The sequence below is a fragment of the Neltuma alba genome, unplaced genomic scaffold, assembly GCF_004799145.2.
Source record: "Neltuma alba isolate B1F8T4 unplaced genomic scaffold, ASM479914v2 tig00005588_pilon, whole genome shotgun sequence".
Classification (NCBI taxonomy): domain Eukaryota; kingdom Viridiplantae; phylum Streptophyta; class Magnoliopsida; order Fabales; family Fabaceae; genus Neltuma; species Neltuma alba.
The window spans coordinates 6,368-32,156 of record NW_021634165.1 but is presented as its reverse complement, the minus strand read 5'-3'; the positions used below and the strand labels follow the sequence as shown (position 1 = coordinate 32,156).

Sequence of the window (25,789 nt, the reverse complement as noted above, 5' to 3'; positions counted from 1 at the left end):
AGATGAAACACCAAGCAGATTTGATAATCGAAGGAACAACAGTGGCATAAATCTAATTTGATTGCTCTAGCTGTACACCTACAATGTCATCAACTAGGTCTTTATTTTTCCTTGAGCATAGATGGAAGCGTAGCTAACATGGAAGGAAGTGCCTTTCATTTAATCGGTGCTCCTCTCTCTTCAGATCAGAATTCACTCCAGCATAAAGAAAGTGTTCTGGCAGAGATGAGGGCAGCGTCAAGTGTGGGAGCAGCAGTGCCAGGTGCCACTGCTCAAAGAAGAGGTTAGACTTGTTCGGACTATCCTTGATTGTTATCGTTTTTTCAAAGTTCCGGTATGAGTCACCTGCACTAACATCTGTCATTGAAAAAGATTTAGATTTCTTTACCATAAGCCTTTAATTAGCTTGTGTTTCTCCTCAGGAAACACAGAGTAAAGAGATCAATTAAGGTTCCTGCTATCAGTAACAAGCTTGCCGATATACCCCCTGATGATTATTCATGGAGAAAGTATGGACAGAAGCCGATTAAGGCTCTCCTCACCCTAGGTATGCTAAGGCTTTACTTTATGACATTTATCCGAACGAATTATGAGGTATATGGATAATTTTTTGAATTGATGAACAGTGGGTCGGTTTTGAGTACTATGATGTTGGGACTGCTATATGGAATTTGCCCTCTTCCGCTTGGCAGTGAAAGAATAGATAGCGTACCCTCGTTCTTCATTCTTCAATTTCTTTATTTTTGGGCGTGTTTTTGTGTTTGTTCATGTTAATGCTTCAATGAGAGCTGAAAAGCATGTGCATATGCGTCGTTTGTTCTTGAGAAGAACTGAGGTAGATAAATCTATCATCATTTCATAAATTTCTTCTTGTGCCTTTGGGTTCGTATGCTATGTCACCAGTCTCTCATCATCTTCCTGTTCCAATCTCACATCCACAGTGCCATATGGTGCTGTATTGTAGATTCAACGTTGAAATAAATCAGTTTAGAGTTGCTCATAGTTTTGTTTTGACGAACATGTTTGAAAAATTAACTTTTTATCATTTTAGTGGTGTCAACATGGACACCTATATGTGGGGAACGTTAGTTCATGATTATTCGTTCCTCACCAGCAATCTAATGTAAGGCGGAGGTAGGTACCCACGCATGTGAAATGTATATAACTGATTATTAACTATGATTTCCAGTTTCATGTTTCATCCGAAAGTATGAACTGCAAGATTTATTTGAGGAAATTGACTAGAATCGCTTTGTTCAGGGGATACTATAAGTGCAGCAGCATGAGAGGTTGCCCTGCTAGGAAGCATGTTGAGAGGTGCTTGGAAGACCCTTCCATGCTAATTGTTACATATGAAGGCGAACATAACCACCCTAAAATGCCAACTCAATCTGCAAATGCATGAAATTCATGGAGAGCTTAACCCAGATCAAGCAAGCCCAACATTGAATTTTGTCTCTGATTGGCTTCAGATGCTGCTGTACATATTTTCAGCTGTGCAAGCAGGGATGTTCTCAGCACACTTTTTCAATCCTGGTTAGCTGGCTGATGAGCTCTTGGGTTGGAAGAAAGGGGATGAGGATCAATGGTCCCAAAAAAATGTAAAATTGGGTAGTTTCGATTTGAAGGAACCATTTTCATCTTTCTCAAGCATGTTGTAAACATCACTAGGTTTTTGTTAATGAATGACATGCCATTTCAAATCGTAGATACTGTCTGTGGAGTGCTGTCATAACTGCCGTTCAATTGAGTTCTCTTTGTCTAGATGCTAGCAAGCTACGCACCACATACACATAAAACTGTACGAGCTTTAAGCTGATAATGAGTTCCCACAAATTTGTCCCCAACTGCTGTATCTGTGCGGGGTATTCCATTAAAAGGTGGTTTGGACCATCAAGCTGCCGAGTGCCCAGATCAAGCCGGCTTCTGGGTTTATAGATGTAAATGCGAAACTTCGGGTGGTTAAACCAGAGAAGAGACACGATCTTTCCAGATTTGAAAATCAATCCATGCAAGGATTTTCCCCCCAGTCTACTGTGTCTGCTTGCTCAAATGAGTTTGAAGATGGGAAAGTTTATGGGCAGAGCATGTGAGTCCTAAGGGGACCAATATGGGCGGTCATGCCCCATCATTAGTTCTCCTGGGTCCAATGCCAACTGTTGTCAATATTATTAGAGAATCAAATCCATCTCTTGCCTCTGTAATCTCTCTCGGCAACACCGAATTGTTCAGCCATTTTTGGGACATGTACTTGGTTTTCTGGCTGTATTGAAATAAGGTATGGACTCGTAAATGTCCGCTCGGGACCAACTCAGTTGTTGGGGGTAAAGATTTTAAGAAAAGCATGTGATTCAATCTTTTATTCGGCTGTTATAGAGTTCTCTAAATGAGAATGTGTATGTACGTAAAATATTTTTGTAGAAATCAATTATCGATTAATATAATGCAGAAGCAGGAACCTAGAAAGTTGCCGTATCCAAAGGACGAAATGATTATGGATTATCCAGTAAGCTTCCACTTGAAGATAACGCGTGGGATTTTGGGGTGTGGTTGTAAGTGGGGTGCGCGCGTGCAGCGGCATTGTAGTGAGGGCCGAGGAATGCCGTTTGGATTTGGATGGAAGAGAGGGAAAAACCGAAAGCAACGTTGATGGTGGTGTAATTCTAACGTGGGATCGATTTGAGCAGACCCAAGTTTCAAAATAATGAATCATGATTGCGGCCGAGTTGTGTGACCTTGGATGGAAGGGAACAAATGATGAAACAATACCTGTACGGGCCAACTATTTTGTGTTAGTGGGAGACTAATCAGCAATTCTCACAAAATATGGGAATTGATTATTCAAGGGCTTAGATTAGTTATGGGAGTTCTGTGGCCTTGGACGGACCGATCTTCTTGCTTGAAAAAACGGGTTGGGATGAGTTTTTGGACAACCCATTGGGCCGAAACAATCAGTTACAGAATGTTGGGGGCTGTCTTACTACAAACCCATGAGCAATCTTAGGATCATTGGTCGTTGAAGTTTGGTTTGGCGGTGGGCAAAGTAGGTGAACTTGCCTAGTAATGGGAAGTTTTTATCTAGAAGTCAGAAACGACATGCTAAGTCTGCTGCAAGTCGTCTCATTCTCTGCGTGGACTGGACAGCACATGAGCTCAATTCCCCCCCATGCAGCGTCCTCAAGTATATTGGCTGCTGCAAAAGTTCCAAGGAAGCTAGGATGCAGATATATATTTATATATATATATATATCCTAGAGTTTCTAAAAAATATATTATTTATAAATCATGAATCATGTATTCGCCTCAAACTTTATATAGAAGACACGTTTTAATTAAAAATAAACTAGTCATGGAATGAATTTTACGATGTGCTCATGAGGGGTAGTAGAAGTAGAGTGGGGACCACGGGACGTTGGTTCAGACGGACTACGGAGATGGGAAGGGGAGACTCAGGGTTAGGCTAGCCGCCGATTCTTTGTCGTCCGCCCTTTCCCACGTGCTCCCTCGTTCTAGGGTGGGGCCCTCCACGTGTTTCATGTCGGGTTGCTTCTTCTCCGCCCGTCTGTCACTCTCTCCTTGGCTCCCCTTTTATCCCATTTTCTTTAACATTGGAGCGTTCCCATTTGATTTCATAAATGGAGCCTCCAGCCCCCGAGCATGTTCCCGTTTCCCTACGCTAACAAATTTAATCCCACACCCTTTGCTCTTGACTCCTTAATTTCCCATTAAATGCTATCCCTTCCTCCGACTCAGATTAGCCGCATAGGCCGCCTGTCCTCAAATTTAGTTCTGTTCTGTTTATAAATTTTAAATTAAAAAAAATATTTTTTTATTATTATAATATTTAATTATTTAGTTGATTTTGATTCTAAACATAAGATTCATTTTTATATTTATTAATTTTTTTTAAATTATCCCTATAGATATTCTTTCAACCATAAGGAAAATAATTATGGTGTTTCAAAAAAACATGTCATATTTTTTTATAATTAACTAACTTACCTAACTTCCTTAATCTAATCAAATTAGTTAAATAGGTCTTATATTAAGGATCGGAGGAATATGATTCATTTTGTAATTTTAAACTTAAGATTTGTCATAACATTTAATATATTTTATTTATCTTTAATTATTTATTTTCTTTTCTTTATTATACTATCTCTTATCACATTTCTCCACTTATTTTTTTTCTTATTTATTATAAGGATATGTTTGGAAATAAAATTACATTTTAAATTAATTTTAACTAGTGATTTGTTATCTGTAAATTAATTATTCAAATTTATAATAAAAACCAAAACGAGTAATACTTAGGCCCCAGATTTGTGTCATTTCTTTTCTCCAGTCAGCCGGGATCCGTAAGAAGGTTGGTTCTACACCCACGGAAAAGAATACGAGAACGATTTTGAGAATCAGATCCAATTATCAGCTTAATGACTGAAGCTTTTAGAAATAACAGTTTTTATAAGACAAGATAAATATATAAAAGAGTTTGTTTTTTTAGCTCGATACCTATGTCCAGTTTATGATATGTTTGATTTGGAAATATTACGATATTAATAATTTAGGGAGAATTGTTTTTTGTAGAAAAATATTTTCTTTAACATTTCAACACTGACCAGTGGCCGCCGGCTCACCAATAGTCAAAAAGCGTATGGAATGCATAACATCTCCTACGAGAAATTTATTACGCCCAAGTGTAGAGGACTTGAAAGCACGTTAGCAAATTTGGAAAACTTGTGAGAAAGCTTCACATCTAGGACATGTCTGGTTATATTTTAATCAAGTATGGTCATGTTTTTGCTAAGAATTAAATTATTTAACAACCTTTTAAATTAATGATGACCATACTTGATTAAAATATAACTGAAACAAAATACTGGTACAACACCTGCCAAGATAGTGAATATCTCTCTCGTTGTTGTACGGTTGTACCGCAGTTTTCAGAATCGTCGGATAATAATTAAAATTAAAAAGAAAAAGGTAGAGGGACAGTGGGAAACGATAAATTGACGGAAAAAAGAAGAAGAGGAAAATCAATGTTTTCTTCCGAGGGAGAACATGGCGAGCAGCCGAGCATCACCAAAACGTTTTTGCCAAAACAGTAGAAAGGGAAGAGAAGAAGAAAAGGCCTCAAGTTTAGGAACACGGCATCAAATGTGCCTCACACGCCTGTTAACTCCAGTCCATTAAATCCGATGCGGTCATCCCTACCAAGCCTCCCCCTCGGCCCTCACTCATTAACTCTTTCCTTATTTTATTTATTCACCCTCACTTTTAAATTTAAGGAAGGATATAGTCTATTTTATAAATTTTAATTTAAAATTTATTTAAATATTTACTATATTTTTTCAGTTTGTTCTTAACTATTTATTATAGGTTCTTATCATATTTTTTTATTTTTTTTCTTATTTATTATATAAAAACATATTTAAAAATAAAATTATATTTTAAATACTTTTAACTAATTATTTATTATTTATAAATTTTATTTATTTAAAGTTTGTAATGATAATAATAAGTGACAGAGGAAGTATTTATTTATCAGTATTATTATTTGAGCACCCCCGATGTGAATTCTAATTCTAATTTTAGCACCCAATACAGTCCCCAAGCTTGTCGGCGTTAGCCCCGACTGTCTCCTCCCCTATTTATACCCCTCAAACCCTCACTTTCTCTCCCAGCTCTGACCCTTCTTAGCTTTCCCACTCATGGCTGTCGACGCGCTTCATCTTCGTCGCGATTCCCTCCCCGGCCCTCCCTCCGATCCTCCCCCCCTCCCGCCCAAGGCCCTCCATTTCGGCTCTCCGGTATCTAAGGAGGCGCATTTTAGAGGCGTGCGTAAACGTCCCTGGGGCCGATTCGCCGCCGAGATCCGCGATCCCTGGAAGAAGACGCGCAAGTGGCTTGGAACCTTTGATACCGCTGAGGAGGCGGCCCGGGCCTACGATGAGGCTGCCAGGAGTCTTCGTGGCCCCAGGGCAAAGACGAACTTCGTCTATGCCGCTGTTGCCGTTGCTCCGTCTGTCCCGATGTCACCGGCGGCGGCCTCTACCGCTAGTGGCGGTGTTGGTAATGGTGGAGAGATGTTTGGTAGGCGCGTGGGGTTTTGGAGGGCTCCGGTGTATCATGCGGCGGACGCCACGGCGGGAGTGCCGGGGAGATCGGAGTATAAGGGATACAAGTTGGAGAATGTGGATTTGGTGATGGGAGAGGAGAGAAAGATGCGGAAAGAGAAGAAACCGTTGATGCTTGATCTTAACCAACCACCACCACTCTTCTAGACAGCGTTATGGTCCGGGCTTCTCAACGGTCGGCGATAAGGTGTTCAGAAGTTTTCCCCTCGGTTTTTTTTCCCCGTTTTCTAAATGACTGGGGGGGAGTATTGCCCTTGTGATGTACAGCAGACAGTGGAGGGTTTTGTTAACGAAAGTATTGTAACCTGAATCGATGGTCTAAATGCATGATGTATCTAAATACTGTAATGGTCCTGAGTTCTATCATGGAGCTGTTTTGTTTGCAGTAATAATAATCGAATCCGTTCTGAAAAACTACACAGAACTGTTTTATGAAGGAAATGGGATGGGCTGACAAGGACACACCCGGAAGGGGGGGGGGAGAGAGAGAGGGGCAATAAATGAGAGAGTTTTGGTTCAGTAAGTGTTGACCAAAAAACTTGAATGATACTCAGAATTGGGGGCGTTGGGAAAATGAAGCGGAGAAAGTGGGGAGGAGGCATGAGCTGTGGCGTCACTGTTGGGATATAAATGCAATTCTCCCGAAGTGAGTAAAGAAGGCGGTGCCGGTGCGGCGGCCAGAAGAGAATAGGCATGAGCGTAGGACACCCCGCCTCTCCATAATCATTAAAAATCGAAATTGTGCGTGAAAATCGGTATACTTGGTTTTTTTATTAAAAAATTCTCAGCCTACTAAATATGTGTACTTTTTTCCCGTCGAATCTTAGCTTTGTGGGAGAATAGTCTCTCTTGCTAGCCTAACCACTAGTTGGTACTATTTTGATTTCTCTCTACATTCCTAGTTTTCATTATTCATTCCATCGTGGCATCCGCACAGCAAGGGTCATTATTTTTCCACCAAGATTATTGTCATTTCCCTGAGGAAACATAAATGTACATTACAATGATGCACAGGGATATTTGAGGCATGAAATTTTAATTAAGAAAAGACGTGTTCAAAGACTGACCTATCACATTCAAGCTAAATAAATCGGACCAGCCTAAGTGATACAGGCCCAGAGGCAAATTTCTTTTCCCGACCAAACCCTATCCGACGCCCACCGCTACACTTACTAGGAACAAACGCATCATTTATTACTACTGCCCGAGTTAATTAAAAATTTAACGTGGTTCGAAACACAAAGTTTCAATCTGTTTTTTTTGGTATAATTCAGAATATTCTCAACTCACTTAGATTTGAGGCTAATTTCTGTCAGAATAGAAAAAAATATGCTTCTTGAAACCCGAATCTATCTCAATCTACTTTATTTCGCATGTTTATATTTTTTTTCTCAATATTTAATTTGAAATCTATAACCTAATTTTTGTTCATTAACTTAAGTAACTTTATTTTATTAGCACCTACTAGGACTCCAGGGCCTCTGATGGGATCAAATTTTTATGCTTAAAAGAATTTCTAGTTTATTTTTCCAAGGGGACTGAGGGCTCCTTTGCTTCATTGCAACTAGAGCTGGGAAAATGGGTCGAGTCCATCGGGCCGGCCCGTTTAGGTCTTGAAATTGTGAGGGTCGGGCTTGATATTTTTCTCTTAAAATGAGAAATAAGCCCTGGAGGGTCGAGGGCTTAAAAGGGCCAACCCTGGAGGGCCGCGGGCCGGCCCTTTTAAGCCATTTTATATTTTTTTTATTTTTTAAATTTTTTTATATAATATTAATGTTATTAATTTTTTACATTGTTAATAATATTTTAAATATTTAGTTATTATTATTATTTTAAAATTAAATTTAGTTTTAGACAATAATTTATCCAATTAAATTTTTAAAAAATGGGTTAATTTGGACTTTAATAATGATTTGATTTATATTATATGCGTTAATATTTTTAAACTATATATATATTTGATAATAGAATATTTTTATACTTATATAACTTGTGATTCTATAATTTGAATTAGAAATTTATGAGTTTCAACAACAATGTTTCTCACATTAAAATAAAATAATAGTTAGATTGCAAAATTTAAAAATAAAATTTTTATAAAGAAAAAAAACTTGATATTTTTGTTACGAAAGAAAAGCATACTTATGAATGATAGTGTTTATTTATTGCACAATTGTATTATAGATAAAACTTTTAGATGTTGTTATCTTGTTAATGAATGTTTTAGATGTTTTTAGATGTTGATGAATATTTATATATGATGATATTTTATATTTGTGACTTAATTTTATTCATATTTATTTTTTATTAATAATTTCATTGGTTTATTTTTATATTTTTATAAAAAAATAATAAATATAAAAAATAGTATTTTTTATTAAACGGGCCAAAAGCCTGCGGGTCGGCCCTAGCCCTGTAGCTTAAGGGCCGGACTTAGCAAATTGAGGTATTTTTAAAATTTCAACCCTAGATGGCCGGCCCTTTTAAGCCTGCCAGCCCTGAAGGGCTGGCCCTGATTCCCAGCTCTAATTGGAACAGCAAGAAAGTAGAAAGAGAAAGGCCGGCGACTAGCTTCGTTCTGTATGATGGAATGTACTTACTGAGGCCCGCGCATTCCACCTGTTAAATATGGTAGGAATAAATGGCGCAAATTTAATTTCACCTCTTCATTTATTTTATAAATACTGTAATATTTTATCATAAAAGATAATTCCATAAATTATTACTTTCTCGTTCTTTTTATAAGAAATAAATATGAAAAACATATTCACTCAAAAAAAATTTGAAAAACATAACAAACACTAAACCAGTGTCTGGGGCATTTGTTGCATTATTTTCATCACGCTCCCATCAATTATATGGAATAGTTAAATCATTGTAATTAATAAATCACATTGTCGCATGCTTAAAACCATACCAAGCATTTAATATGGGGTATTTTGAAAAGAACTTTAATTTTGTAACATATTCAATAGGCTTAACTATAACCAGATTTCTTAGTCTCGGGCCTTGATGATTCTGTCATGTTTCACTTCAATCATGCTGATATTCCACCAATGTTCAACAATAAGTTCTTTAGGATCATTTCTAATCCAATTCTCATGGTCATTTCTTTGTTACTCTTTCCACGGTATCAAATCAAATATACCATAAAGAACTCGAAGCATCTGGGGAAAATTGGCGGCATCCGTGAAGAACAATAAATCAGGTATTCGGCTTTACTATTAAAATCTCTGATCTCTAATATCTCCAAACAGAAAATGAGAAAACGGTGATAATGTCAAGGAAACAGGCCATGCGGAACCATGTTAAGATCATTGTGGCCCAAATCTTGGACGTCAAGACGTTCCAGCGTATAATGTACACCTCTGGATTCAAAATCAATCAACAAGTTGCCAAGAAGCAAACGTTCGGACAGCAGCTCTCGATGCCTTTTAACTCCAATTACAAAAGCTAGCGACACGAGCCTACTTTTCCGAAACATAAACCTTTTAAAAACAATCAATTTTATAGTATTATTCACTTGATGACTACACACTAATTAAACTACGATGTTAATATTCTTTGAACATTTGCCAAAGATTTGCAACGGAAACATGAGGAGGACACTTTCTTCTAAATAACAAGAACATATAGTATACCCAAAAAAAAAATGAAAACATATAATGGTAACCTTTAACACGTTCAAATTATTGAAAACTAGTACTCCATTAAAAGCAGTTAAATTTTGTTTTGTTTTCTACTCCCATAAACCAAACATTTTCCAATACACCTTAACTCCGATGAAGAGGATAAGAAATCACAGAGCTCACTAATTTTTTATGGAAACAACATCCATGCCTAGTTCAGCGATATCAGAAAAAGCATTGCAAAATCTAGAAACTATATAAATAGTTTGGCACAGCAAATGAAAGGTACACCCATAACTAGAAAAGAGACGAGCTTGAACTCTTCATTTAAGAGGAATGAACCTTGAGGAGTGAGTAGCACCAATACCGGGCCTCCCATGCTTAACAGGCTTGTAACTGATTGAGAATTCAGCAAGATAGTGACCGATCATTTCAGGTTTAATTTCAACTTGATTGAAGGTCTTCCCATTGTAGACACCAATAATGCTGCCAATCATTTCGGGTACAATTATCATGTTGCGAAGGTGAGTCCTTACTGGCTCTGGCTTTTCACCGGGTGGGGCCTCCCGTTTCTGTCTCAAAAATAAAGACCACGGTTTAAAAAAATGTAAAATAAAAAAGATTCAGGATAGACAGTCTAGCTCAGAGCAAGGAATGGGAAAAGAGCTTATGGTCTGACATAATTCTTTTTTTCTTTACACCGAGGGAAAATGTGTTCTAAGAACAATAATTACTCAAACAACGAGCTGAATTTGCCCTGAAAAAAAGGTATTGGTTGAAGATGCAAAAGCTTTCAATTTCAAATTGAAGAAACATATGCCCGTATGTCATTTGATCAATGATCTTCAGACGTCTCATTTTTGAACTATGTGCCTCTCACATAAACCAAAAATAGAGCCAAAGAAAAAAGATCATCCCAAAATGTCCAGCAGAAGAGCTTGGAGAAACTAGATTACTCTTCATGATCATAGATTGAAATAATGCAAGTTAGTCAAAGGCAAAAGACATCCCTATGGAGCCAAATCTCTAAATATCTCAGGCAAGAGGTGGCAAAGGCAAATGCTGAGTGATACAAGGCCCTAAAGTTAAAAAATATATATTATATAACAACAGACCGATAGATGCACGTACCATTCCAATGACATTTGACATAAATTTTAAATTTGAAACTACGAAATATATAATCTTTAAATAATTATCTTCTCTCAAATCTCTGTAATTTCCTAATGCCTTCTTCCGCTCACAAACTAATCCTTCTCTTATTGCTACCAAACAGAGGCACCAAGGATGCAGTCCGTAATGACAGAGAAAGCATCAAGCGTTCCTGGTTGAAGGTGAGAGGCACTAACCATGAATAAAATCTCACCGAAGTGTCTAAGGTGTGAGCGTTTGATATCCGATAACATTCAACATTGCTACCAAGGGGTTTCCAGAGAAAACAATAACAAAACAACAAGAGCCTTATTATTCCACTAAGTGAGGGTGATTACTTGGAAAGTGCTGTCAAGATAAATAGGAAAAAAGATCTATTACTCCCTCATCGACTTTGCCTAAATGTCGCCTCTATTTCCATATGCTTTCCGCGTTTTTAAGTATACAACAATTGTAGTCTTATCCCACTCAGGTTGGCTATGTAGATTGCAACATGCCCTTGGGGTACGCCAATGCTAAAGTAGAGCATATAACACAATACTTCATACTTTATTTTAACCCCATGGAACATAAAAATGCCGCTCAACTGATATATACCAGATGTATCTTCACAAAATGACAGCTGATTCTAATTTGGAAAAGCTAGTCTTGAAAATCAGACAACCCATATGTAGCCAATTTTCTTGATAAATGTTTAACAAGTAACAAAGAATTATCAGCATGACTGAACATTGAAAGTTTCCCGTTGATAAAAACGCAAAACCGATCATTCTAATGTCCAACAATATCGACCAGGACATATCGTAAACAATTGTCATGTAAATCACAAAAATCGTTGGATAAATCATGAAAGTATAACTTACCGCCTTGCGAAGCTTCTTTATCAATGCCATAGGCTTACGTTTCAAACCGCGTTGAAACCTGAAATCAAAACATAAAACGAAACAGGCAACCACAACAGTGTCAGGTAATTAGATCGTGAACAGGCTAATTAGGTAAATATAGTGGAGAGAATGCTCTTGATCAATCACCTTCTACGAGCGCGAGCATGAAAGAGCTTTACAAGCTCGTCAGTAGACATGTCCAAGAGTGCATCCAGATCAACTCCTCTGAAACTGAACTTCTTGAATGTTCTCTTCTTCGGCTGCCCTGGTGCGACCTCTTTTTCAACATCGGCCTGAAAAACCCAAGATAAATGATAACGGTGAGTAATAAGAGCAGGCGAGGTGAAACTGGAAAAAAAAAAAAAAAAAAACCGTTTGGTTCACCAGAAACTGGAGGAAAGATAAGGAAAATTGGACCCAAATAGAAGCATTCCTTCTCTAAAAGCTAAAGTATGTTTCCTTCAATTTCCTGTGAAGAAAATAGCGCGTTAGGAGAGCTAGGAGCTTTACCATGGCTGCAAACGAGACGAGAGGATTGAGGCGCTGATAGGTGGTCGCTCTAGGGTTTCAGAATGGCGGCAACAGTCCTGAGCATTTATAGGGTTCCTGAATTTTTGACGGGTTAGGTTTTTCGGCAGAATTTCAGTTGCGTGGGCTAATTGGACTTTAATTTAGGCCCTTAAGGCTCCTCGTTCCTATATAAAGCCCGTTCTAATAATATGGGCCTTTGGCATGAAAATAATAATATGGCTTTTTTCCAGCTGGAAGTTTTCAGACTTGTTAAGTTATTTTTCCTATCAACAAAAATGACATATTAAAACCTAAAAGAAAAAATTACAAAAAAAAGACTGCTGAAATAGAAAAATTACACACAGAGACCCATTCATAAAAATTATTGTCAAAATCCATACTAATGCTATCATGGTCCCAGTTTACAATTTTTCTATTTTCCCAACCCAAAAAGAATTTAATGCGCCTTGAGGATCATAATTTTTAAAAATTCTGCTAAAAATTTAAGGACATAGGAATTTTTTCCCTTAGTTATGTGTGTGCTAGAGCCTAGATGTAGGCACGCCGATAACCCTCTCGACCAGCCCAATGTATACTTATTGATTTTTTTCTGTTTGCTTGTAATCTATAAATATTGATTTATTTTATATTACACTACTACAAAGGATGTATTATATTTAGGATGGGAGGAGTATTACTTTTTAATATGATTCATGTAATAAATTAAATTTATTATTATCAGTTATTTTTATTATTTCAGTCTTCTAATTTTATTTAAACTTTTAAAATCATTTTTAACTGAGTGTATATGTACGTGTTATGCGATTGATGAACATTTATAATTTAAAATTATGTTACTTTTGATCCAAACATTTTTTTAAAAAAGTGAATATATTTTGAATGAAGACAATTATATTTTTTCATAACTAAAATAACCTTATTATAAATAAATTTTTGCAGCCGGCTGGTGAAGCTTCGGCATAAGGGCACCATTTTGATTTGTAATTCAAAGTCACTGGGCCATTAACCTTCATTATGGAGGATGCAGGTCGTACGAAGGCCCCTTGTTTGATTCATGGATTAAGCATGTTGGTTGGTACTCTTTCTGATCAGTTCTTGAGTTACATAAATTAGTTTAGGAAAAAAAATATAAATATAAGAGATAAAATGAATTAAGATCTTATATCTACAATTGAATTTAACCCTTCTACTAGCTTTTATGTCAGGTATTGGAGGAAGTATTACGCTTAATTGTAAATCTGGTATCTGTATGAGCCATGGACTGGTTCTACTCTTGTCTAACGGAATTATTAGCCCATAGGGAGAAAAAGAAAAAGGAAACATCTCATTGAACTACAAAGTTAAAGTGCCACGTAAAGTTGTAAACATGGTCTGTAGCAGGTCTTTCCATCTGATCCTGATACATGGCTCTTGTTAACTTTGTTTATGTATGTGAGATCACCTCCTCACTCTGGTTGGCACATTAAGAGAAATATTTTCATAATCTTTTAAATAACATGCGCTTCATCTTGACAGTTTTAACATGCTAAGGGAAGTGGCTTCTAAAAGGATCACGAAAACGAATATGAATTGAAGCACAAGAAAGAGTAGCATGAGCAGTTGGAGTTAATGGAGTATAGACCCACAGTGCTGCTAGCAATGAGTCTGGAAATGTGTGATAACTAAAGTAGTTGCATTCTTTAAAAGCTGGCACCAAGTTATTTGAACACTTGGTTGAAGTTAGAGTGGTGAACTGTTAAGTGAAAGCCCATGCACATGAAAAGTAAGCTCTGGTAATAAGAGTAAACGAGACGCCTACAGGTAAGTTGGTTGATTTGCTGTGAACTTTTTGTCGTGGTTTTGGGTCCTTTATCGTTGGCATAATTAGTGTATTTTAGCATCTGCATTCTGCACTCCAGAAAAATAATTTGAACTATCTGTTTTAATAATCCTATGTAATCAACATTGAAATGGTCGAATTTTCAGTTTCATACAAAAAGTTTTCCTTGGTTGAAAATTTCAAATTAGTGGATGTTTGTTGAGCTCCTTACACATGCTCTTCCACCCCTTGCCAAGCTTCCTTTCTGGGTCTCAGAAGTTGAGGGTGGAATGCGAGTGCTATTCCATGCAGTTGTCATTTCAATCTCTCAGCCTTTGAATTGAATACTTGAGCTCTTGCTGGATGTTCAACCTTGTGGGCGATAACACAATGTCTTTCCATATTGATCCAGCCTGACGAGCTGGGTGAGGGTGCTTGTAAAGTTCATATATAGAGTTGGCTTCCTCATTCAACTTACCAACCTTCTTCAAGCAGTCAATTTCATCTGGATCCACAAGCAATGTCTTGTCTCTCTCTTTCCATCCTATCAACTGCATAAAAACTATCGTTTCAGATGCAAAAAAGTGGCAACCATGGAAACGAAAATATTAAAGGTTAGCATACCAGAGAGAGAAACATCAAGATTGCATTTTTTTTTCCTACCTCCTCTTATGTGTTATTTCTAACTATTCATGTTCATTTTACCTTGATAATTTGTTCATGATGATGGTAACAGAAAAAATGCAAAAGAGGTATAAAGATACGCTTTTATTGGAAATAAGTTTCAGAATTACAAGTTCATCTGTTCGCATCAAACTTTAGCAGCTAAGGTTAAAAATGAAGACAACAGATTTTGCATCTAGAAAAAGGAAAATTATGTGTGCCTACCTTATGGGGGCCTCCCAACGCATTTGTTACATAAAGTCGTGCATTGTCTACCAGTTGACAGTAAGTCAGAAATGCTTCAGCAAATCTCTTGTGGGACTTCAATTGAGAGTTTACTCTTACTGCTCTTCTACACATGATAGCTCTCCTGTTAACATTCGAAGTTAGCTGTTATCATTAGGCGATTGAGATTGTCAAATATAAAGATTCATGCTCCATCTTCACTACCTTATTCCTCTAACCACTGCAAGGTAAGCATCACATACTATCCCAACTAGCTCTATCCTATATGGCTTTCTCTTTTTGCCTCCATTTTGTTCTGGTTCTACTTCTTCCATTCGTTCCCAATAGTTTTCTGTCACAGTTCCATCATCAGCCACCCTATAACCAGGTCCCATGCGATACCTGTGGCGATGGACACATCTGGTCATAGTTATAGTCTGCACAACAAATGGTACCCAAGAGAGAGTGCCATCCATAACCACATCTCGCCCTTCATTTAATGCTGTTACCAGCAGGGATGAAGCTGCATCTGTAGATGATTGGTGTACCTGTTTGTGATGGTTAGTTTCTCTTGCCAGAATAAAAAACATTATACAACGATGAAATGTGTCCGAGGATGGATAGTTGAGATTTTATTCCAAGAAACCAGAATGAAAAGAACAGAGGTGTGTGTCAACTATCTCACCAGTTCAGCTGTTCGAATCATGTCGTGATGATGCCCTCTAGAGCTAAGGGCCTTATAGAGGACATCTGATTCTTTAAAGGCATCTGCTTCAATCCTTACGGCATTCCCTGCTGCGCCTGCCCAGAAAGGTCTGTTTAAATTTCATTCATAAATAAACGATATTAGCCTCTTGATGTTAGTTTTAATGATTTCAAAATGATACTTGTATGTTTCAAAGCATAAACGATGGTTGAAACAAGTAAACAAGAACATTTATGACCCTCCTGCAACAAAATTATCCCCATACGATTTGTTTCTGTGCATGCCATGTTATCATAATTATGGACCTCATTAAAATGAACTCGTGAGCTTTAAAATGTTTTCAGTTCTTGCTATATGCATCTTTGAGTTCTCGATTCATCATTAAACAGTGTACATTTTTTAGATGAGCGATCCTGATTCGACTTAATTTATGGATTTGATATTGTAATATAATGGAATGTTTAGCAGTATATTAAATGGAACCTTTATCACAATGCTCCAGCTATTGGGAGTTCTGTGTTGGTGATCCTAATATAGTAGAATAAAAAAATGCAAAAGCAAGCGTCATTGAAACAACAACTCTCACAAAAGACAACAACAAAAGCTAAACTCGTGAAATTCTGGATCAGAAATGTTGTTGGATCATACTCTTTGAGAATTTCTTCGAGCACGGTGCTCTTCCCTGCTCCCATGCCACCGCCCATGAGGAGGAGCACTGGACTCCTATCACTGTGAGCTACAGGAGCCATCACCTCCGTACATTGAGAATCGTCATTTGGTGCCAGCCCCATTGCTTTCATCTCTTCCACCAGTGTATTGAAAACCCTCGCCACCTTCAGATTCTTCGTAGCCCTCTCGAACCTTTGCTCCCTGCACAAACCAAGCAGTTCACTACAACAGGTCTATATAACAATAATGACAACACATTCCCATCATACGAGATTTGGCACAGGTTAACCTTGCATCCAAGTGGCGGTTTAATTTCAAACCTGTTATGGAACTAGGGCAAGTGAGATCACAAATAGAAGTGCCGATTTACTTGGTTCTCTCGGATCCATCTTAGTGGATGTTCATATTCATGCTATGCTTCATAACGTCGAAGCCTCGTCTATTTTCTCAAGTACCGATAGATCGAGTTAGAAGGAGATTGTTAATTCTCACCTGGTTGCTGCCATGACTATGTTTTTGAGCTTCTTTTTGGGTTCGCTTTCGCAACTTAACACCTGAAACACCACCGAAATAGTGTTCTTTATCTGCTACAATTTTTTTTTTTAAGGAGTAATGACGGTGAATTGTTTACCTGACTTATCATGACATCTGCGTGGCTCCAATGAAATGCAAAGTAACTAAGAATGCATCTCTCAAATTCCTCCACGAGTTTCACAAATAAAGAATCAGCATCCGGTTCGCTGGCAAAATATGCGTATATATCGTCTTCATAGTCCTCGGATTTTCTCACGTATTCTGATGCTAGTTTACATAGTTGCGGACAATTTCTCCTATCTAACCCCAGTTGCCTAGCTGCACCAAATCACACAATCTCACATGTACCAGACTAAGCCAATTCAATCCATAGGATTCAATACAATATCGATCTGTCTATATATAAGTGTGTGTACCGCTATTCGTGGATCCACAAATGATAATTACCTACATAATGGGAGAACCTTTCCAGCTTCACGGCGTGCCCTGTTTTTGATAATCTAATTCGTGGAATGATCCTCTGATCTCTTATCCTTTTCATGAAATAACGCATTGAGAAGGCAAATATGAGCCCGATGCAAGAGGCTACAAGGATCAGTGAGAAGGAGGGCTTGTAGTATTCATCTGAAGAGAAATGACAAAGGGAAAGATCAAAATCACGAATACTTTCTTCCATCATGAGAGGAATAATTTTGAAATAGTGCAGCAAATAATCAAATTGGCTAGCTTGTGTTGTGTTTCACGTACCTTGATGCATTTCTCTGGGAAATGAAAGATGGAAACCACCTTAAGTTATCGGAGAATTTCAGTTCGTGTTGCGAAATGTGATTCTCTTTGTTACGAACGATCCAAGCAATTTCTTCAGAACTTTTGTGGTTGCACGCCTATCTTTCCATTTGTTTGGAGTCGATGGAAAAGTTGGCAGGAAGCTAATCTCTTTAATTTGCATGGCAATATTAGGATTACACGTATGCAGTTTTTCTAATGGTTGCCAATTTAATTTGTTTCAATTTTTTAATTTGAGATACTAAACATTGCTATTTCATAGTAAGAATTTTAGTTGATTTTTTTTTTGACTCACTAGGTTTAATATTTCGAATAAGCATTTATTTTTCATAAATAATGCAATGACGGAAATGCTTCGTACGAGTTATAACTTCTGCACGTCATTTAAGAAATTGGAGTAAAATAACAAATAAAAATGTCATTTAATCCGTAATTTTTAGATTGATTCGTAATTTGGCCCCTAAACTTACATTTTTATGAGAAAATGTATAGAAGAATATGATTGTAGTTCAAGAACAAGCTTGAGTGCCTTAACTTCCAAACTTATGTCATTGTCCGGATACATCTTTTATGCTAATATTATAACTATTTTATATTTACGTTGATTTTAAACATAAATTCTAAATTGCAAATAAACACCCTGAAAAATATAAAATTATAAATTGGTTTTTGAATTCAAAAAATTGTTGTCGGATTTTAAATATGAATCATCAAATATTTTATAAAAGACCAAATTGCCTTCATATTAGAAATAACAAGTCAATTGTTATTTTAACATGGATAGTATTAAAAATTACAGGTTAAGTATTTTAAAATAATAAGTTTGCACCCCGTCATAACAAGTATAGTATTGAAAATTACAAGTTAAGTATTTTAAATAACAAGTTAAGTATTCCAAGTAGCAAGAGGGTGATCTGATCTTTTACACAACATTTGCTAATTCATATTTAGAACCCTGATAGCAATTTTTTAAATTCAAGAATTCAAATCCCAATTTTATAATTTTTTTTAATCTTTATTTGGGATTTTTATTTTAATATTAATTTTTGTCATCATCTAAAATATTTTTTTAATAATTTGTACTGAAAACGGGTGAAAAACTCCCTAATATATATGTGTGCGTGTAGATCTCACCAAGAAGCAGCTGCCGCGGAATGACAGAGAAAAATGGATCATGGGATTTCACAAAGATGCGGGAATGTCACGATCTATCATCACTGGGATCACGGACATGATTTATGGAGACTGGCAAGGGGAGATTCATCACACTTTTATCCTCGGACTTGACTTTGTAGCATGGTTCCTTGAAGACAAGCAGTGCTGAATAATTTAGATTTCTTGTTTGTTTTTCGGGTTTATCTTCAAGCTTGGCTTACCGTCGTAAGCCAAGCTTGTCACGATCTATCATCACTGAGAAATGAATTGCTCACATTTGCCACAAATCGCTGTAAAAACTACAAACATTTTTATGTACATTTACTATGTGTGTATGGGCGCGGGACAACCATTATCCCGTCCTGTTAACATTTTATAAAAATAAATATTATTTTTTCAGTTTTAAATATTTATACTATAAAAAAAAAGTTGTATATTTATAAACAAAAAAGTATTATCACTTTATTTAAAAATATATAAATAAATTCAAACTACTCCGGTATCTTTTTAATGGGGTGTGTATAGGAAGTAGCTTTTCTATGTTCACAATCCTAGATATATATTTTTAAATAAAATTATAATAATATTTTTGGAAAATCCACTGAAGTCTAATCCAAGGGTTGTGACGAAGAGGGTAGAGGGGAGGCCACAGCGACCCGCCGCGTCGCAAATGCCGCCATTAACCATTGGTAAAGTCAGAAGGGTTCCCGTCGACGGGACCTTTACCGATTAGCTACCGGCTAAACGGAAGGACCCATAACCCTGCTTCTTTCCGCAAATGGTCGCTGCTTCTTCCGCGGTCGTTGCTGCTCTCTCTTCGGGTAAGTCGCCTTCTCTATTCCAACACTTCTCCACTTCAACCTCCTCTAGTTTACTGAAAACCCCACTAGTTTAACATCTATGTTCACTAACCCACGAAGAGACTCCTCTTTCAATTCCGACATTATTCCTGAAACTTCAATGTCCGATGACTCTGCCCCAATTCGCACTGCAGAAATTCCTTAAAGTAGACTGTAAATTGGGGAAAGTCTCTACAGATGAAGCTTTGCACTATTTTGATCACATGCTTCACCTAAAACCAACCCCTCCTGTGTCATCGTTCAATCTCTTATTCGGTGTACTTGCCAAGAAAAAGCAGTATTCCACTGTAATTTCTCTTTGCAGTAGACTGAGGTCATCCGGGTTGTTACCCGATTTTATTACCTTAAACATTCTGTTAAATTGCCTTTGTAATACAAATCGGGCCCGCGCTGGCTTTTCAGTAGTGGGGAATATGGTCCGGAGGGGTTTCTTCCCAAATAAATTTACTTACACAAGCTTGATTAGTGGAATGTGTAAAGAGAGTAAAACTAAGGAGGCAGTGCTGTTGTTTAAGAAGATGATTAAGCTGGGCATTCTGCCTAGTGTGGTGACATACGGGACTTTAATCGATGGTTTGTGTCGAAATGGATACACGGACAATGCACTTAAGCTGCACGAAGAAATGATCAGAACTAAAGATGGGTCCAGTTTGATACGCAAACCCAACATAAAGTGTTACGCTACAATTATTGATGGCCTTTGTAAGGCTGGTTTGATGGAGAAGGCGAAAGGACTTTTCTTGGAAATGAAGAGCAAGGGCATATCTCCAGATGTGGTGCTGTATAGTTCTCTGATGCATGGCTTTTACAGTTGCGGTGATTCAAAGGAGGCTGAGAACTTGTATAAAGAGATGGTGGATCACGGAATTCAGCCTAATTCGGTTACATTTAATGTTATTATACATGCTCTTGTCGAGGATGGGAAGGTGCAAGAAGCTGAGAAATTGTTAGAGACAATGATTCAAAGAGGCGTTAAGCCTCACACCCGCATATATAATACGTTGATGGATGGATATCTTTTAGTGGATAAGCTCCACGAAGCAGAGAAAATATTTGTTTCAATTAAGAGTAATGGCCTAGAGTATGATATTGTTAGTTACAATGTGCTGATCTATGGTTATTGCAAAAATAACAAAATAGAGGAAGCTATGAAAATATATGAGGAGATGATTCATGGTGGGTTTTTGCCCCCTCCTTACACTTATATTTCCTTGATAAAAGGTCTTTTCCGGATAGGCAAGATAGAGGATGCATGGAATATGTTCAATCAGATGCAGCTTCATGGTCAGATACTGGACTCAGCAGTCTATCGCATATTCTTAGACGGGCTTTGCAAGAATAATCGTATTCCAGAAGCATTGGAACTACTTAATAGCATAGAAAATAACAATATTAAACTAAGCACTGAGATGTACAATCCCGTCATTGATGGGTTATGTAAGTCGGGAAAGCTTGAAACTGCTTTTCAGTTATTTTCTAGAATTTCTCAAAAAGGTCTTGCACCAGATGTAGTAACTTACAGCATCATGATAAATGGGCTTTGTAAGAAGAAAAAATTAGAGGAAGCAGAGAAATTGTTTCTGGAAATGGAGAAGAATGGTTGTGCTCCAAATCTAGTTACTTATAATACACTTATGCGTGGTTTCTGTCAGGAGAATGATTCAGCAAAAGTCATTGATCTTCTTCACAAAATGGCAATAAAAAACTTGTCACCAGATGCCTCTACAATGTCTATAATGGTGGACTTACTTCCCAAGGACGAAAGATGTCCTGAATATCTGAATTTGCTTCCAAATTTTTCTCCTCAGGAGCCTACTGGAAGATGATATGAGATGGCTAATCAGTAGTACGATTTATTCAATGCATATTCAGAAGTAGTAGCCAAGAAACCATCAAATAACAAACACTGCTGCTCTTTGCTACTTTCCAGACTCTTTTGATGGTTTTATGCTAAGGCAGGCCTCGTCTGATGAAATCTTTTGGTGGCAAATCAACACAACAAAAAGGTTCATGTTTTGGCTGCAATGGAAGTGTTATGTGGTGGTTATTAGAGTTAGAGGTAGTTAAGAGGATTGATTAGTTAGACAAGGTTATTAGTATAAATAGAGGATATTAGTGAATGCATGAGATGTCTTGTGAAAATAAAGTACAGTTCCCTATTGTTTTCCTTGTTCTACGCTTAACAATGGCATCAGACCCCCTACTTTGGCCATTGCCGTTGCTCCTGCCGGTTGTCAGAAAAACGATCCGCACAGCCATCCCAGAGTTAGGAGCTCTGTACAGCCGTCACTGAGTTAAGAGCACTGAAGCATGCCTCCATTGTGAATCATTACGCAAACCAATTTTAAGCACTCTTACCGTTTACGCATCTATCACAGTCCACCGCTGTCAAGCTGTTCATCAACGAACCTTAAGTCAGAGAGTCAGCACGTGGTCTGATGCTTTGGCCCAAGTAGTCTTCCCTCTGCCATTTGCCTTGCAGACATTCATGAAAGATATGCACCGAAGATGCAAGGGTAATGGTGGAAACCAGGTCGGTTCAAAATTAATTACTTTGATTGTTTTCGCTATTGGAACAGAGAGTACACACTGTACAAAGCGGGCCTTTTCCAAGACAATTTGAAGAATATGAAAATGGAATGAGGGAACCAGTGAGGTTTTAAATATATATGTACATAGCAAGATTGCTGCTGCCCGAAATGCCTATTCTAGATTATAATTCAGTTTAATTCTACTATAATTATTTATGTAAATTCTGTCATCATTAATTACGTAGCCAGCAGATTATCTGAAAGTATCAAATACATACAACATAGTCAGAGAAAGATTGAAAGGTTTTAACATACTCCACATCTTGTGCTTATTTCTTTTCAACAATTGCACAAGACTTTATTCTTGAACGCCGAATTGAATGAGCTTATACTTTCATTTTACTATTGTCTTCTTTCCTGGAGCAGTTCAGAATGAGAACGTGAGAGTTCATGAGATAATGCATAACTGTTGGAATATTTTTCCTCTCTTGATGCGGAAAACCTCTTCTTCTCCTTCTTCTTCTTCTTCTTTTTTTTTCCCCGGTGAACTGTGCTATATTGTGCTCCTCATCGGGAGCTACAGTTATTTGAAGACACGAGTGCTGCTGGTACTGGTGAAGCGGTTTCCCTCGCTAACAAATTATTATACGACATAATGGACAAATAGATACTTATTACATTATTTAGGCAAAAAGGCTAAAAAAAAGAAGGATCGATCTTATGGATCCCTTTAACTGTAAATGATGATTTCAACCCTGCATAAGGGGGGTTTGTATTGAAACGTGTGCCGTGGATTTTGATAGTTATTAAGATTTTTTTTATTCCCCCCCCCCCCACCGGGGATTCCTTGTCCATTCAAATGAGAGGATATTTTCTCTTCAATTTTTTATTCTCTTCATTTTGTTCTCTTTCCATTTTCTTTAGTCACAACTTTTCTATCCGTGGGGGAGTTATTGTTTTAAGAGATAGTTCTCTACTCTTTAATATAAGACCTAATTATTGAGTTGATTTTGATGCTAGATATAAGACGTATTTATCACATTTATTATTTTTTTCTAAATTATTCTTATTTATATTCCCTCAACCATAATCAATTAGAATATGAAGGGAGGATATTAAGAAAGATGATTATGGTATTTTAAGAAAAATATGTCATATTTTTTATAATTAATTAACTTACCTAACTCTCTTAATTTAATCAAATTAGTTAAATATGTTTTGTATTAAGGATTGAAGGAATATTATTGATTTAAGGCATAAATCTGGACATACAGTCATTTTCACATTTTGAGTCACAGTGATAGGGACATGCACTTGAGCACATGCCGTTAAATTCTTGACTAACTGTAAGCTCCTGTTTTGTAATAAAATTTGAGGTTATATATATCCTATCTAAACCTTATAAATAATTTGATTTATTATGCATTTATATTATATAAACAAATAGAAACTAGCTTATAAACTCATTTTTATATAGATTCTAAAACAAGTCACACTGTTATGGACATGTCTGAAAAATAGTTTACCTTTTCCGAGCATCTGAGGGTGTTTGGTAAACTTTAAAAAACCACTTTTAGAGCATACACCAAGATTTCATTCAAAATATATCCAAACACACCATAATCTTCTGAAACTGGAACCATAGTTTTGTCATGAAACCATGGTTTTCCCATTAAAACCATGGTTTCACCAAAAGTGTAACTTTTTTCACTTTTGATCACTGCGTGAGTAAAAATTTTTGCCCCATCAATGTTAAAGCGTCAAATGCTTCAACCTTTCTCCTCCCTCATTCTTTTTGCTTTTTCACCAGTTCTCCTCCTTCGTTCCATACTTTAATTTTTCTATTAGGAAAAATATTCATTTTTGTAAAAACACATTTAATCTTATATTTGATAAACATACACACACATATTAACAATTAATTAATTATATTTTTATATATTATTTATTATGTTGGTAAAAAAATTATTAACAAATTTATTATTTTGATTCTTAATATAAAACCTAATTAGGGAGTTAATATTGGTCCTAAATGTAAAACCTATTTTATATGATTATTAATTTTTTTACAACCTAAGTGATGTAACTTTGGGAAATGTAACTATTTCGTAAACATGCGCCATGCCTTGTAAACATAACCTTACATATCACTACTCATATTTTTAATATAAAACTTAATTAACTAATTTGAGTATATTAAAAATATTAGCTAAATTAGTTAATATAATATTTTTTCCTAAAATACTCTCATCATCTTCCTTAATTCCCTCCCTTCTTCTTTTATTTAATTATTGTTGAGAGAATATCAATAGAGATAATTTTTTTAAAAAATTAATAATACATGATCTTACATATAAAACTAACATTAAATCTCAAATTAAGTCATGCATTAAAGATTAGAGGAGTATATAAAGCAGATATACAAACCGAAAAAACAAAAAAGGTTAACTTGGAAGTTGTAAGTGGACATTTTCTTCAGTGACGTGGTTTGATTTCATATTACAGAGCCAACAAGCTGACATAGGCGAAACGAAGAATGGACCTACCATAAAAAGCTGTAACGACTTCAATAGCTTTTCTAGGACGTAATCATGGGGTTAGATCCTGGACCTGATTGCTTATAAATCTAAAGACGCAAGTTTGGTAGCATAGTGGACTGTTCAAGCTCCACTATCCTCCCTTGAAACCTAAACAGGTCGTTCTCTTATTCAGCTAATCAGCTGTAATGATCGTAAGTCATCCCATGAGCCTAATTATATTCAACATCTCCCTCTGCCCCTGTTTTTTTTTTTGACCGGAGTCCCTCTGCCCCTGTTGACATTTTATAAAAGATGCTTGTGTCTTCTTTGATTTACGTATAGAGAACCACAGAACTTTCTATACGTATATACGTGGCTTACATCATAATTATTCTCTCCAGTTTTCTACTTTGGTGTCAGCTTACTTAGAGACTGTCTCATCCAGAACCAAATGATTGGATAAGGAACATGTCACACTCAATTATTAAGCTTGATTATTGTCACCTACGTCAGTATTGATTAAAGATAATCCAGCTTTATGATGGCAATCCCAATAAGACCCATCATTCTGATATTTGTCTGATGGTGAGTGCTTAATTTCCTAAGTACTATTTGGGTACGTGTCAAACACGGTTGAGCAAAATAATGTGATAATCCCAGTTACATCAGCCATGGGTCTATTAAATAAATTCCATGCACCTTCAAAACTGTCCCCACTCCTATGTCGGCTATGTCCTGCCTTGTATTGTTTTCCTCTCTTCTTCGGACACACAACAATAAGTTAGGAATTTAGGTGGGTTTCTTTCTTTGGGTAGGTAGCTTCTGGGAAGGACGCGTACACTTATGCTAGCGTGAACAGTACTTTAATTTCAGTTAGTATCATAGCCAAATGACAGGGATAATATTTGTACTTCTGATCAATCAAATTCCTCCAATCTTTCATCATACACTTTCTGCCCATGACACCCCAATGAAAGAACTGAATGGCCCCAACTTTTTTAGCCTTTGCC

At 36.7% G+C, this 25,789-nt stretch overlaps 4 protein-coding genes and 1 pseudogene across 4 annotated transcripts; 3 read left to right on the top strand and 2 right to left on the bottom strand.

Moving 5' to 3' along the window:
* Nucleotides 1-2: 2 nt before the first annotated feature.
* LOC114748054 (probable WRKY transcription factor 21) lies at nucleotides 3-1,710 on the top strand (annotated as a pseudogene).
* A 4,001-nt stretch (nucleotides 1,711-5,711) lies between these two features.
* On the top strand, nucleotides 5,712-6,284 carry LOC114748053 (ethylene-responsive transcription factor 8-like). The gene has a single exon (XM_028936408.1). The coding sequence runs from the start codon at nucleotides 5,712-5,714 to the stop codon at nucleotides 6,282-6,284; it is 573 nt and encodes a 190-aa protein (XP_028792241.1).
* Nucleotides 6,285-9,800: 3,516 nt separating this feature from the next.
* LOC114748050 (40S ribosomal protein S15-like) lies at nucleotides 9,801-12,358 on the bottom strand. The gene is made up of 4 exons (XM_028936405.1): nucleotides 12,313-12,358; nucleotides 11,950-12,095; nucleotides 11,782-11,839; nucleotides 9,801-10,338 (listed from the first exon to the last, which is right to left on the bottom strand). The coding sequence occupies exons 1-4, from the start codon at nucleotides 12,313-12,315 to the stop codon at nucleotides 10,090-10,092; spliced, it is 456 nt and encodes a 151-aa protein (XP_028792238.1). The 5' UTR covers nucleotides 12,316-12,358; the 3' UTR covers nucleotides 9,801-10,089.
* A 2,093-nt stretch (nucleotides 12,359-14,451) lies between these two features.
* On the bottom strand, nucleotides 14,452-17,685 carry LOC114748052 (uncharacterized). Its single transcript, XM_028936407.1, has 9 exons — nucleotides 17,676-17,685; nucleotides 17,376-17,552; nucleotides 17,026-17,246; nucleotides 16,887-16,948; nucleotides 16,374-16,595; nucleotides 15,705-15,834; nucleotides 15,245-15,567; nucleotides 15,020-15,164; nucleotides 14,452-14,682 (listed from the first exon to the last, which is right to left on the bottom strand). The coding sequence occupies exons 1-9, from the start codon at nucleotides 17,683-17,685 to the stop codon at nucleotides 14,452-14,454; spliced, it is 1,521 nt and encodes a 506-aa protein (XP_028792240.1).
* A 2,151-nt stretch (nucleotides 17,686-19,836) lies between these two features.
* LOC114748051 (putative pentatricopeptide repeat-containing protein At1g12700, mitochondrial) lies at nucleotides 19,837-21,555 on the top strand. The gene has a single exon (XM_028936406.1). The coding sequence runs from the start codon at nucleotides 19,837-19,839 to the stop codon at nucleotides 21,553-21,555; it is 1,719 nt and encodes a 572-aa protein (XP_028792239.1).
* Nucleotides 21,556-25,789: the final 4,234 nt, after the last annotated feature.

Coding starts and splice junctions, on each gene's coding strand:
- LOC114748052 (XM_028936407.1), bottom strand. Junction 15,165..15,244: donor GCAGTGGTTAGAGGAATAAG/GTAGTGAAGATG, acceptor GAATGTTAACAG/GAGAGCTATCATGTGTAGAA. Junction 14,683..15,019: donor CGTTGGGAGGCCCCCATAAG/GTAGGCACACAT, acceptor GTTTTTATGCAG/TTGATAGGATGGAAAGAGAG.
- LOC114748050 (XM_028936405.1), bottom strand. Junction 11,840..11,949: donor CATGCTCGCGCTCGTAGAAG/GTGATTGATCAA, acceptor TTTTGATTTCAG/GTTTCAACGCGGTTTGAAAC. Junction 10,339..11,781: donor TAAAGAAGCTTCGCAAGGCG/GTAAGTTATACT, acceptor TTTTTGAGACAG/AAACGGGAGGCCCCACCCGG.
- LOC114748053 (XM_028936408.1), top strand. CDS start 5,712: ATGGCTGTCGACGCGCTTCATCTTCGTCGCGATTCCCTCCCCGGCCCT.
- LOC114748051 (XM_028936406.1), top strand. CDS start 19,837: ATGACTCTGCCCCAATTCGCACTGCAGAAATTCCTTAAAGTAGACTGT.